Source organism: Juglans microcarpa x Juglans regia, chromosome 4D (assembly GCF_004785595.1).
Source record: "Juglans microcarpa x Juglans regia isolate MS1-56 chromosome 4D, Jm3101_v1.0, whole genome shotgun sequence".
Lineage (NCBI taxonomy): Eukaryota > Viridiplantae > Streptophyta > Magnoliopsida > Fagales > Juglandaceae > Juglans > Juglans microcarpa x Juglans regia.
Window position 1 is genome coordinate 21369733 of NC_054600.1, and position 15489 is coordinate 21385221.

A 15489-nucleotide genomic window follows, 5' to 3' on the forward strand; every position below is an offset into this window, starting at 1 on the left:
TTGGCATTGGATTGGCCAAATGTCTTGTCATCTTTATATTTGACTAATTTTAACAATAACTGACCTACATTGAATTAGCCAAAAACTTTTCATCTCAAATATGAGCTACAGTAATTTATTTTTCTTTTCAAATATGAAAAGTCCTGTAGCAAGTTTAAACCCATTGTTTATTATATTTCAGCTCATTCTCTCTCCCGCGACTCTTTTGCTTGATATCGTGTGATGAAATTTTGTTTATTGGATTGTAAAAATGAAAATGAATATAATTATTAGAGATTATAGGAGGTTATGAAAATAGAATTAATTAATTATAAAAATAATAAATAATAATATTTTATTATTATAGAGAGTGTGATGACTAATCCAACGTAGACTTTAAGTTTTGAATGATTAGCTAAAAGTGAAAAAGTTATATATTAGCCAAAATTTGAAGAATAAAATAACCAATCCAATGCCAATGCTCTAATAACTAAAGTAATGATGACTCCGGATAGTTGAATTGTTTATTATATTTTACGTGAGAATTTAGTAAAATTGTAATGATAAGATAAGATAAGATAAGATAAAACTGTTTTTGTATCCAAACAGGACCTAAAAGTCTAATTTGACTACATCCACATGTATGGTACCAGATTCACTTACAAATATTACCACTTTATCGTAAAAACAACCAAGTGTCCCTTTGTGTAAATACAGAAGCCTTTCCTGCCCAAAACCCTAAATCGCCAATAGAGCCCCACTGGAGAAAGAGCAAGCGGAGGCTTTTTTCACATTTATGAAACCCAATGATTCTCTATTTCTCCGAAATGTTGCTCTCGCCTATTTGTTATTATTAATTTTTTTTATGTTATTTCAGTTCAACATCGCTAACCTAACCACTGGGTGTCAGAAGAAGCTTGAAATCCATAAAATATTCTCTAGATGGAAAAAAGGAAGAAGCACGTATCTCCTATAACACGTCCTACTGCAGATCCATCAACAAATCCATCAACTCAGGTATTCATCAATTAAAGTTAATATTCAGTTTTTGTTAATTATCATGACTGGTTTTGTTCCGTATGTGATACCAAGACAATTCTATCCACATTTCTCAACACCTCCTACTTCAAATCCATCAACTAATCTAACAACCCAGGTGAAGTGAATATTAAATCAAATTCATTTGACTATTCTAATAATATCTATATTTATATTACTACATCTTTGTTTCATAATCATTATTGGTTTATATATTAGGTGATATCAATATCATTTTATCCAAATTTCTCAAACTATATACATGGTTGTCATCTACCAATGTCTCATGCGTGGTTATCACCCTTTATTTCTCGTCCTGATGCCAACACATCTATATGGACTAGTCAGGTAATAAGTTCGTTCGTTAGGTAGTACGCTTATTTTTCACCATGTTTCTAATCGATTTAAAACATGAATTTGTTTTGTGGGTGTAAATTGTAGGGAAATATTCTGCCCCCATTTCACTCATCAGTTAACCCGTCAATTGGTTTACACTTCGCGAGTTCAAGCTATGTGAAAGAAATTCAAAAGGTCACACTTGACTCTAGGGAGGTTGAAAGTTTGTATATGCCCTCTGTTCCTTTTACTATTGAACTCAAAGATGATGATGAGTCTTGGACACAAAATATAGTGTATACTGAGGGGGCAATAGCATTGAAGAGCCGAAGTTGAGAATGGAGTTTAAATCCGAAGAAGAATTACTTTCTTATTATAAGAGATATAGGAAACAATACGATTTTGGGGTAACGATGCAAAGGAGTAAGAGATATGAGGATGGGACTCTCATGTCACACTGGGTTGTGCCCTTAGAGGGAAGGCACAACCCATACATCAAATGTCGCAAGGCCACATCCGACATCAAAAACAGACTATAAGACAAAGATAAATGCTACGTTTATTAATAGGATGTTGAAAGTGTTGAGTGTACACAATAAGCACAATCATGACCTAATTACACAAAAATCAAGGCTCTTTCACTGCAATAGAGAAGTGGGCGAGTCTGTAAAGAGACTTTTAGATACAAATGATCAGGTGAGGATCCGAATGAATAAGAGTTTTGCCTATCTTGTGCAAGAAGCGAGTGGGTATGAGAACTTGTCATTCTTAGATAAAGATTGTCGTAATTATATTGATAAGGCACGTTACATTCAACTTGGGAAAGGTGGTTCTAGAGTCATCCGTGAGTATTTTGCACTAATGGATTCAGATAATGACGGCAAGTTAAGGAATGTTTTATGGGCAGATGCACGAAGTAGAGCAACCTACAAATATTTCGACGATGTCGTCACATTCAACACCACATATTTGACAAACAGATACGGGATGCTTTTTGCACCGTTTGTGAGTGTCGTAAACCACCATGGCCAATCAATCATTTTGGGAGTATGATAGATTTCTAGTGAAGATACCGAAATGTTTACATCGTTAGTTGAGACTTGGTTAAATTGTATGGATGGTAAAGTCTCGAAGGCTATTATCACTGATCAAGATAGAATAATGAAAAATGCGATTGTTGTTGTTTTTCCAAATAGCCGACATAGATTTTGCTCGTGGCACATCCTATAAAAAGAACATGAGAAGTTAGGTTCTCACAGTGCATACAAAACCGAGCTGAAAAGTCAGTTGCTCAAGTGTATGTATGACTCTCAGACCATTGAGGAGTTTGAAAAATGTTGGGATGTATTAATTACGACGTACAATTTGCAAGAGAATGCCTGGTTTAAATCATTATATACTGAGCATACCTATTGGGCATCGATATTCCTTTTAAAAGATTTGTTCTGGGCTGGATTGAATATAATCCAACAAAGCGAAAGCATGAATGTTTTCTTCGACGAGTATGTTCATGCTGAGTTTGTCAATCAGTTCAATATTGTATTAAGGAAGAAGATTGAGAATGAAAATGGGCGGACTTTCACTTATTCAATGTCACAATCTTAGTCGTATCTACCTCTCGACTCGAGAAGATATTTCAGAAGTTGTACACAAATTTTAAATTTAGAGAAGTTCAGCAAGAAGTAATGGAGATGCTTAGTTGTTTTCTAGTTCTACAACAAAAGGATGATGTAATTGCAAAGTATCATGTAGAAGATGAAGTCCATGTTGATGATTTCATAAAGGAGGTTATACATTCTGTGTACTTTAATGGGGCTAAGTGCGAGGTGAAGTGTTCATGCAGATTATTTGATATGAGAGGTATATTGTGTAAACATGTTTTAGTCATTAAGGGTGTAAAAAAAAATGGGGAAATGGGACCAGACCGGGCCAAACCTAACTAGTCAAACTAGTTCGGTCCGGAATCGATTTCCGTAATGACAAAATCAGCCAGAACTAGTCTGGTTCTGGTTCTGGTTCTAGGCTTTTTAGGCCCGGCCCAGACCGGTTCTATACAATATATATTTTAAATTATTTTTTTAATATTAAATATAATATTTTTATATTATATATAATTTGTACATATAATATATATAATAATATAAATTAATTTAAAAATAAACTGAAATTGATAAATCACATCAATTGAAAAAAAAAAATCCTAAATATCAAAAGATTTGAATTTATATACTAAAGTTGTAAATAAGATCACTAAAATATTATTTACCAAAAAAGAAAGAAAATCACTCAAATATTATTACCAAATTTTTATGACCTAATAAATTCTTAATATATTCTTTTTGAAAAGTACATTACATTAGCAAATTAGTAATACTAATATACATTAGTATATAATGTATATTAATTATTATTTACATTTTATGGCCTAATACTAAGTCTAATACTATTAGTTGATTGTTTAAAGAGAATGTTTGCTTATTAAAAACATGTCAAGAGGTCTTAGGGCATTTTTTTATTATTATTATTAATCGCAACAAATTTTGGAATAAAAATATAAACGGTTTAGGGGGTAACTGGTACGTAATCGGTTTTTGAAAATGCAAAACCGGTATATACCGGTTCGGTCCTAAATTTTGTCCAAAACCGGACCGGTTACACCCCTATTAGTCATTTTGAGGGCTAACCGAGTCCTTTCGCTGTCTTATAAGTACATATTAGACCGATGGAGGAATGATATAAAAAGAAGATATACCCTGATAAGTCGTAGTTATGACATAGCTTAAGCAAGGCCAGAAGTGAGCAGATATTCACGTATAATGAAGATATGTGGCAACGTCGCAACAAATGCAGCTTCATGTGATGAACATGCTCAAGATATGATTAATAAGTTATATGCAATGAATGAGGTCTATCTCACGAACAAGCCGCCAATCCAAATTTGTTCCAACGTTACAGTTACAACTGTAGATACAACTATAGTAACGAACGAGGTCTATCTCACGAACAAGGTCTAATGTTTTGTACTGTTACATTACGTTATATTATCTTCACATATGCAGCTTAGGGTGGATGGAACATAGTCAGGGATGGATGCAACATAGCCAGATAAAGGAGATGGGACACGATCGGAGCTGTAGTTGGAGATTTTGGTTTTGTTATCATTGGTATGTATCCTTAAAAATGTACTTAAAATATATAAAGTTGTTCATTTAGGTTTGTAGTTGATTTATTTGGTTATCCAATTTTCTAATTGCAATATCTTAACCTTACAGATTAAGGTACAAGTGTTGGTAAAATTACAAGTACAGCAACCAAGAGCCGAGCGAAGCATTTAGGGATATAAAACTATTAATTTATGTTAAAATCCTTCATGGGCTATAAACAATATTAATTGGTTTTCCCATCTAGTGTGTGATTTGGACTTTACATTTGCTTCATGGGCTATAAAAAATATTTAGAGCTCATTTTAATAGACATGGGTGTGATTTTATATTAGTATCAGGTTGATAGATGTGGATGTCCTTTTATATTTGACAGCTTATAATCCTGAAGTGTTATCATATTGGTAGATGTCGGTTTGTAAAGATATGAACTTGAAATGTGATGGTCATTTTGATTGCATATTCTTCTGCTCTTGGACATTGACTTGGTATTTTTTTTTTTTCCATCTAGGAGATACTAACTTTTGAAAGTGTGCAATTTTCTATGTGAGATAGTCCCAAAAACCAAAAAGACCCTATGCTTCATACATAGCAATATGTCGCAACAAAAAATTTCCCTATGCGTCATACATGGACTAAGAGGATTCAACAAATATCTTAGAAAGTGGTTTTAACGTAGATGAGAATTGTCAATACTAACATGAAATTTAATGAAAAGTTCCATTATACATAACAACATTCCAATTAGCCCCCAACATACGATATACAATGTTTCCATTAAGTGGGATTATCACTTTGATTGTATCAAGTACAATTATATTAATATGGTAATAACCCAATACAAACAAAGTACGGTGCATTCAGGTCGGATGTCTGTTTGTTGCCTTTGAATTACAACTTGTTTCTTGTAGACTCCCAACTTCCTCTTCACAATCTGTTCCTCTCTTCTTTTAATCTCTTCCTCCTTCCTTAATAATTCAAATTCTATCTTTACAAGTTCTTTCTCTTTGTCTTCACTACTATCTGCCCCATCTAAAATATTTGCAGTATAGTAATCCCTAATTATACACAAACAAGCAACTAGTATGTTAAATATCAAAATTATTTAAGAACCCATGAAACGTCAAAGTAATGAAAATATGTTCTCCCTCCGTATTGTACTTTGGAAACTCAAAAAATGATTAGGATTTCTTGGTGTATTTGATATTCTAAGTAGAGCTTTCTAACCGGAAATGCACGTTGGGTCATTCCTCAAAGTTCGGTTAACAAGAGAAGATGAATACACAAACAATGTCATTCTAAGTCTATCAGAAGGAATTACAACACCAATTCTAATGACATTGAGTGAGTGTGGCTACTGGTAAGAAAAAACGGTGAACTAGTAAACCAGACCGGACCGGTTTGATCCAGTCCTGTACTAGTTTCATTTTTCTCAAAATAAGTTAAAATCGATTCGGTTATGATTTTCCTTTTTCTAACACTGGACCGGACAGGTTCATATATATATTTTAATTTTTTATATTGTATAAAATATTTTTATATTATATATAATTTTTTATTATATGATAAATTACTAATTAATATAATATTAAATTTTAAAATCCTATATAAATAACTATATATTATCATTATAGTCTATTGTATTAGTAGTTACACTAATAATATATCTCTATTTATTATAATATACTATAATATATTACTATATTATATATTATAATATATCACTATAGTCTATAATACAATTATAATTTATATTATAATATGCTACAATATATTATCACTATATTATTATATACTATAGTATATATACTATATAATATACTGAAAAAATTGGAACGAACCTGATTGAAATCGATAAAATCGGAAGTACTGGTTTAGGAGTGTAATCGATGCTGTATTTATTCTTCAAATCTCAAAATCAGTATACCGGTTCGGTTCTAAAATATATCCAAAACCGGACCGAGTCGGACCGATTACACCCCTAAATGTGGCCACGAAAAAATAAAGCTCAGTCCAAAAAAGTAAAAATGATCTAACACCCCATATCCATGACACACGACACTAGGTGCCTTTAAGTTGCCAATAATCGAAACAAAGGTCAAACTCAGTTTAACCTATCCATCAAGCAATAAAAAACATTCAACTGGACAAGTCAAATAAATCTCAAACATGAAAATTAAAACAAATCCATCAACCTATATCCATGACACGTGACACTCAGTGCCTTTATGCTGCAAATAATCCAAACAAAGTTTAAACTCAATTTAACCCATCCATCAAGTAATGAAAAACAATCGATTGGACAAGTCAAATAATACCAATCCTTGTAAATTCAGTTTATCTGAATATTCTTGACAAGGACAAGCATTTAGCATTGAGAGAAAATATTCTTACTGAACAAGAGACAATGCTGGTTATTGTGTCTCTCTTATCTTTCTACCTCATTTACTTATATATGGTCTTATTTTCATTTAATTAAGAAATAAGACTCCAACACATTCGTCCCTTTTTTTTTTATTATTTGCAATGGCTCTAAGAGTTCAGTAAAGCTTCTACATATTGGCGAAGAGCTTAACTATTTTACACTGAACTTCGTTACACCTTTGATGAAACTCGATCTAAATGCTTGCAAAGAAGCATGCCTATGAAATTGTTCTTGTTTCGTGCTGTTCTTTGAAAACTCTTCAGGGACCAATAAAGAAGAGCTGCTGCGATGGGGTTATCTTGTATTTGGAGTCTTAAAACTTTTTGTTGATTTGGTTGTATAAGGAAGAAACGGTGTAAATGTAAAAGAGCTGTTGCGATGGAGTTAAGAATGCATGCAAAATGTTTGATAAAATGTTTGAACGGTCTGCAATGGCTTAGTTTGCTTTCTCAAATCATCCTTCGTCCATTTCTTTATTTTTTTTTAATATCTGACGTGGCAAAAAGATTGCACCGTGATTTCTCACCACGGTTGTACGTAGCAGCTCTCGAAAATAATGTGTAACACAACTGAATCTCATGGCGACAAAACACAACAGTAATCCAAAAAAATTGAGGTTAAATACACAAAAAAGTGGTACTGTAAAACAGAGGAAGAAAAGCATTACACAGTTTGATCATAGAGGGGGGAGGAAGTGGAAGTGGCAAACTACAACAGAAGGCTTACAAATTACGAGATAAAATTGGACAACAAATGCACATCTCAATTTACATTCGCTTACAGATATGAAAACCGGAAGCTAGCAAATTGTTTCTAATCCCTAGAAAACGTTATTGTCCTTTTTCTTTTTTCTTTCTTTGGCTACAAAGAATTGTGGGAACCTGCTAACTATAGTCTTTGCTTCACCCGCCTACCATTCACATCGCTGCCATCAAGGATAGCTTCATTCCCATGCCTGCATACAATGACGGAGTGTTCGCTAACTCTACCCACGTACTCCAAGAGTTCTGTAAGGACAGAGGGGCAGCTCTGCTTTAAGTATTCAAAACCATCTGTCTGCATCACAGCTGTGAACAAAAAAATACGATAATAATCAGAAGCAGCCCAACATTCAGGGAAACATCCCAAGACAGTACAAGGAATAATCATCGAAATACTAGGAATCCAGTTTATTATATCTATATTTTTCCATTCTCTCACCATAATTTGACGTCAAACCTTTCCTTACCCATCTCTTTTACACCGCAAAACCCTAACATTCTAAAACCCCAAAATCCATTGCTTTCATAAATATTCTGCAACGTTAGAACATCAGGACCTCAATCTTTTGACCATAACTCTACAATCTCCCTACTTATTAAAAAAAAAAAAACCTCTACAATCTCCTTATTCTAATAAACCCATGTTGCTACTATTCTAACTTACATTTGATTTCTTGAGATCTTTATCCAAAGTCCATTAGAAATCAATCGGTACAGCTATAGTGATGCAGTAGAAAAGCTGAAGATGCATCTTAAAGGAAAAATGCTTCAAGAGATGCTTAATAATGAGAGTTTTTCCTCAAGGTGATCAATTGGTGATGCTTGAGCTAGAAAGTTGATGAGCAAACAATCAAATATGCAGTAAATGAATGTGAGCATATAATTATTGTTCAATCCAAGGGTGAGTAGTAGAGTTTTCCGATTTTCAGAAAGCTATTATCGTGTGGAAGAAAATCAAATTAATTTAGAGATCTGACAATAAAGTAGAGGAAACAATTTGCAAGCTTAAACAGAGAAATGAACTTGCAAGAAAGCAAACTAAAAAGGTAGAACTGTCAGACAAAGTTTGAGTAACAAGACGGATGAACTGAGTGATGAGTAACTGGAAAGCTTCAGCAAACAACTAGGCTACCAAAACCTCCAACAAGAGGTGATACAGCTGCTAGAATGTCAAATATGCCATATATCATTGGAAAGAAAGATCCCAAACTGCTTGACAAAAAGAAGATTGAACATGAGAACCAAGAAAAGAGGTTGAATGCACTGTTTTGGAAGAAGAATTTGAAAAATCAGATTCCAGTCAGTCCCTATTGCGCCTTAATAAGCAACCAAATGACCTGAGCTTTCTACATCATTGTTCTTAATGTTGTAGCCAAAGAAGTAGACAATGTGGCAGCTGACAAATGTCAAAATCCAAAAAAAGTACATAAATTTTTTTTTTTTTGGGGGGGGGGGGGGGGGGGGGGGGGGGGGGGGGGAACAAACAAAAAATGTGCACACCATTGATTTTGTCATTCCTGAAAATTCCAATCATCAGTTCAGCCTTTTATTTGACGTTGAAATTCAAGAAACCAAGGGTACTCACTACAGCATTTCAAAAATTGAGGACAATTTTCTCCAACCAGAGGAATGATGCAGGCAGCCAAAAGCCAGTTTTAAACATTTTCATTAATTTTAGGAGTCATGAGCATTTACGTAATTTGGACTTCTGAACAAGAGCAACAGTTTTTGTCTATTAAATCCTTTCTTTTATTCTATTAAGATATTGATATTTTCATCCTGGCTTATGCTGGTAGATTGGTTGGCTAAATAATCAAAGCCTATTAAGTCCACTTACTAGTGTAAAGTACTCCCCATCGAGTTATATTGATAAAGCATTTGTATTCAATGGAGAGTATCTTAAATTTCGGAACGGCAAAGCTTTCTTTGAGATTTGTGGGATGCAATCCTTCTCCAAAATGTGATGCCAAGGAAATCATAAGTACAATTTAGGAAATCTAGGGGCAATGTCCAGAAGCTTTTCTTGTTAGGTATGATTCCATCCTTTTTCTCTTTAATTTCCGGCAAATCCAACCATCAAACCTCACAATCCCACCTTGATTTTTCACTCCTATGATAAAAATTTTAGCTCCTTTCCCATCAATGAGCACCAAAAGCAAACAAATAAAATAATAATAAAATTTTCGGGTAACTGCTCACAACACCAAAATAGCCTCTACTTTTTGCCCTCCCCCACCATATATTGGCTCCAAATCCTTTCCCTCCCCTTCCGTTTTCATTTCAAATTCCTTAGCCTTTAACTATCTCTTTTCCACCGCATAACCCTAGTTCTAACCATCACATAACCTGAAAACACACCGACAGCATAAACATCTAATTGCTGCTGTTGTTAAGTACAAAGTAGGACCTCTGAATGCTTTTCTTTTTCTTTTTTCTTTAAATATTTGGCATCTGGATTTTAACAATTCTTATTTTATAAAGTTCCTAGAACCATAAGAAAGAAAAAACTCACCTTTCAGATTTTCAAGCATTGCAACAAATTTGAGACACACAGCTTTCAGCTGGAAACAGTGATGCTGCTCCGCCAAAGCTAATGTCGTCGCTACTGTGTTTATTGCAACACCTTCACAAAGTTTGGCCTCACATAGCACCCTGAGTCTTTCAAGGCCATACCGATCAGCTGCTGCAAGCAGATGCTGAGCCATCAAAGTAGAAGCCCATTTTGAATTCAAACCAGTAAGCTCTTGCATGTCAGGTAGAGAGTCCCAGTATATAAAATGAAGCAAAGTCTGCATAAGGGCATATAAAGGCAAAAATGGAATTAAATTCTGTGCACATCATTGACCAACCCAACAAGTGAGTGAGGCTTCTATATTATATTTGTCTAGCGAAGTGTCAAATGGATGCCACAAGAAAGGTGATATGCATCCATGCCTCACAAAAAAAAAATAAAAAAAAGTAAAGAGAGGGAAATATTGGAAAATGATTCTTACGGAAAAAACAATAGTGCAAAAAGTCATTACGGTTAATTTAACAGAGATTGCACCCACATTGACACCTATGCAACGTTAACTAATACACAAAATGGACCCAAAATAGAAGAGTATTGTTTTGAACCTTAAAAACAGGAGCCTCCATGTCTTCAACCTTTATACACTGGGAATTGTGATCCCTCATTGGACCAATAAGTTGAGCCCTAAACACAGGTGAACGAGCTGCAAGTACCAACTTATGAGCGGCAAAAGTTTCCCCATCAACTTCAAAACTCACATCCGTTCCCTTTCCACTTTCTAGTAGTTTCCCAAAATGTTGACCAATGCTAGAAGGTGGTGGTGCTATGGAGTAGATCTTAGGCCCCTCTGTATATGATCTCACAACACCAACGCTACAGTGAACTGAAAGGCAATCATCTTTGAGGTAGTCGGATGTCTCTAGACCAGTTCTTTTGAAAAACCGCTTGTAACCCCTGCAACATCCAAAGAAACCCATTATACAGTACTTTCCACTTAACCTATCAAAACCAGTTCAATTACATGAAACAGTGTGCAGGAGCAATGTAGGCACCTAAAATGAATCATCGCTGGCTTCTATTATTCTCGTGCCTAGCTCAAAATAAAGCCAAACACAACAAATTTTATGATACCACTACTTTTTTACAAGTAATCATTAATTAAATAATATATCTATCCCAAGAATTATATATAAGCGTTCAAAACTCAATTATGTGGGATAAAGGCTTTGTCGATTCAAATAATTCACATAAATTCTGTGCAATTTTCAAAGAAAAATTACATCTTTGGACGCACAAGAAGAGATTCTGTCACTAACAATCTTATCTCAAAAAATAACAAGGCCATTACAATTCGTAACCTATCAAATTAATCCAGTATACCACCCGCTTCGACATCTCAACATATTTCAAAACTTCCAAAAAAACAAAGAAGAAGAATCGTAATCATGCCCCAAGCTTGGTAATTGTTCGTTCAGGGCGTATTTTTAATTAAAACAATCGACGAACCAAAAAACACGTCTTCAAATATTTGAACACGACAATCATCATCATCATGACGATAATCCAGAAATCTAAAAATAAAAAAACCTACCACATGCTACCGCGATATTTGAGCGTATAGGGTCCACTGTCCGGAGTCCTCCCGAAGTGGGTGTGCACCTTGTGCCTCTCCTTGCCGCTCTGGTCGAAGAGCGTCAATTCGAAGAGCGCCCTGACGTCGGTCCCTTCGCTGGCCAGCGCGATGAAGAGCGATACGTAGGCGGCATTGTCTTCAACGCTCTTCCCATCCGGGTAGAAGTAGATCGCCCACGAGTAGCCGCCGACGACGAAGGTATCGGAGGCCATATACTTCCCGATCCCCATCCCCTTGGAGAGCGAGTACCCCGAGATCTTGAACTGGTGAGAGCCGTTCACGGTCTCGGTGATGGACGTCGATGTCGTCGTGGAAGGCGAAGGAGAAGAAGAGGAAGAAGAATAAGAAAAAGACGGCCTCGAATTGGGGCTTTCTCTAAGAACCTTTCCCATCCCAAGTCACGAGAAATAGATCCAAAAATATAAAACGAGTATCAAAAGCTGAAAAAATACAAAGGGAAGGATGTATCTAGGGGCCGGCGGAGGAAATTGAGGGGGGATGAATTAGACTTTAGCCTAGACTCGATAGCGCCGGAAAATTTTCTCGGGAAAGCGAATGTTTGGTGAGAAAATCTCGGGTAATTTTCTCGAATCTGAGAATTTTGTGGGTATTTAAAAGCAAAACTCTTTTCTGACAATGGGAATTATTGCTGAGAAGAAAAAATAAAAAAAAAACTTTTTGGGCCACGTGCCTAGTACTACAGCCGTAATATTATCTTTCAGACAAGGGTGTTTCAGTAACTCCGTGTCAATGTAACGTTAGGCATCCACTGGACTCTCTTTTTCTTTGTTCCTTTTGTCTTCTTATGGAAATCGGCAGGTTTGGGGGTGAGGTAGGAATCTTATGTTTTGTTTTAGTGCTTAAAATATTATATTTTAATATTATTATTGTATTAAAATTTAAAAAAGTTAATTATTTATTATATTTTATATGAAAATTTAAAAAATATGTAATGATGAGATGAGATGAGATGAGATGAGAATTTTATATCTCATCCCACCTCCAAATCTGCCCGTCGCTTTTTTAGTCGTCGTTTATTGAGATGGGTTGTGGTAAACGTTAAAAGTTAAATAAAATATTATTAAAATATAAATTTTTAATATTATTAATTTATTTTTATTTTTAGATTTTAAAAAAAAATTATTATTTATATTTTATATAAAAATTTAAGAAAATTATAATAATTAAATTAAATGAAATAGTTTGTGAAAATAAACCAGGTTTTAAGGCCTGTTTTGGATTGTGTTATGAGTTTTAAAAAATAGAAATATTTTGACCACAAAAAGATTACACAAAAAAAAATTTACAAACTGACATGGCTTGATGCAGTACATCAGATTATAAAATTATTTTTAATGTCAAGTAGATCTAACACATCACGTGAAACCATGTCAGTTTATGGATTTACTTTAGTGTGATCTCTTTGTATCCGTAGAAGTTCTCTTTAAAAAATGCTTAAATAGCCTTAAAAGCTCTTTAATGAAAAAATGAGGTTGTTTGAGTGTTACATATTAAAATATTTTTTAATATCAAATAAGTAAAAACGTACATTTGAAGAAAAACATCATTTTGATATTTTTCCTCAAATGCGCCTTTTTGAATTTTTTGAAATGTAGTTCAAATTTTAAAAAGATTGTCAATAGGCGAAAATACCCATATAATTTTCAGATAATTACAACTTTCAAACTTGTAAATATTTTATCATAATCTTTAAAAAATCAAATGATAATCATTTCTACCTTAGGAAGTATTTTTTTAATTTATTTTCAAACAAATGTAACATGTTTGAAAGTGTTTTAAACATACGGTTATCTAACAGTAAATCACCTTTTAATAGCAGAACTTATCATTTAAACTATAAGTTATAAGCCCTAATACTATAAACTATATTTTTCATGGCAATCCCAAACATGCACTTTAGACTTTAGAGTTCATTTGTGTTTTCAATGCATAATAATATTTGAAGGTTTCCTTATTTTACGTGAACTCCGTGGTTGTCTCAATGGATAATTATATTGTTATCATATTATAAAGTATTATGATATTAACATTTTTTACATAATTATTAAATTTTTAATAATATGATATCTTATAATTGAATGAGAATGTCATCCATCCAAATTTTGGAATTACCAAAAAATACTCTAGATAGGGAATATAAAAATATTTTTCATATTGTAATTTTTATTACAAAATATTGGCTATTAAAATAACAACATGTGTTTTATGATCAAGATATTTTTAGATTTTTCCTGGAAACTTGGCTCGTTTGTTTTGAGAGATGAGATAAGTTGAGATTAAAGTTAAAAAATTGAATAAAATATTGTTAGAATATATTTTTTAATATTATTTTTGTTTTGAGATTTTAAAAAGTTGAATTATTTATTTTATTTTGTGTGGGGATTTGGAAAAATTGTAATGATGAGATGAGATGTTTTCTAAAAACAAACGAGGCCTTAAGGATTTCAAATGAAAAAGAGATAAACCTTATAACATTTACTCAATATTTAATATTACTTGAACCCAAATTACATATAGTAATAAATTTTGTAAGGTTTATCTTAAGAGGATGTTTTTCCTTATATATATATATATATTTTAATCTCTTTGTTATGATTTTTTGTAAAGTTATCCTCTTAATATGCAATTATTTTAAGGGATCAAAATGCTACAACCATAAAGATATATTTCACAAAAGTAAATTTATAAATTAACGTGATTTCATGTGATACGTTAGAGCCACCTTACAATCTGACTATCACATTAAGCCACATTAATTTATAAGTTTACTTTTATAAAATCTTCTTGTAACTAAAGCATTTATCTTGTTTTATTTAAATATCCAAGCTACCATATTATGTATTGGGTATATGGCATTAATACCAAGCATCCCATATGCATGTAAACAAATCATATCATATGTAATTATTTCATTTAAATCGTTTTAGGCAAAATTCCTTATAAAAAAAAAAACCAATTGATATAGTGTGAAATCTTAAAACTAACTTAATGACTACTAGTCACGAGTGACACAAATACACTACTCAATAGTATCGAAACTATTCTTAGAGTATTAGTATTGGTCTATGCATATGTATATGCATATGTAAAGTCATATTTGCATAATATGACCCTAAATCCTCTATATTAGTTTATGCATATCCAAATATTTTGTTACATATAAACAGTGCTTATCCAAATTTGGATAACTACTATTCACCCTACAAATTATATTTTAATCATTATTTCTCTCTCCTCCCACTCTCTCTCTCACAATCCTTTCATTTTCTCCCTCCTTCAACAACACAACAAATATTCACTTGCACATTCATTTTATTATTATAATATATTATATATATTTTTTTTCATTTTATTATATTTTTAATATAATATATAAAAAAAATTATATTTTTTATTATTGCATTTTTATTATTAATGTCAAATGTATGTAGTGGATTCTAATTGCAAAATATATATATAAAAATTGATTTTAGGAAAAAATTAATAATAATAAAATAATAATATTTTATTATTATTTTGTCTCAGATATGCATAAGCCAATGTGAAAATTTTGCTTGAATGACAAAGTGAATATGCAAAAGAGGTGATTTTGCATATGGATATGCATAGACCAATGCTAATGT

General features: G+C 32.9%; 1 protein-coding gene across 1 annotated transcript; it reads right to left on the minus strand.

Annotated features, from left to right (window-relative positions):
* Nucleotides 1-7515: 7515 nt before the first annotated feature.
* LOC121259448 (BTB/POZ and MATH domain-containing protein 2-like) lies at nt 7516-12454 on the minus strand. The gene is made up of 4 exons (XM_041161043.1): nt 11804-12454; nt 10818-11166; nt 10213-10489; nt 7516-8006 (listed from the first exon to the last, which is right to left on the minus strand). Exons 1-4 carry the CDS (start codon nt 12235-12237, stop codon nt 7828-7830), a joined length of 1239 nt encoding a protein of 412 aa, XP_041016977.1. The 5' UTR covers nt 12238-12454; the 3' UTR covers nt 7516-7827.
* Between the last annotated feature and the right edge of the window lie 3035 nt (nt 12455-15489).

Coding starts and splice junctions, on each gene's coding strand:
- LOC121259448 (XM_041161043.1), bottom strand. CDS start 12,237: ATGGGAAAGGTTCTTAGAGAAAGCCCCAATTCGAGGCCGTCTTTTTCT. Junction 11,167..11,803: donor AAATATCGCGGTAGCATGTG/GTAGGTTTTTTT, acceptor TGGATGTTGCAG/GGGTTACAAGCGGTTTTTCA. Junction 8,007..10,212: donor AATGCTTGAAAATCTGAAAG/GTGAGTTTTTTC, acceptor TTTTGTTCACAG/CTGTGATGCAGACAGATGGT.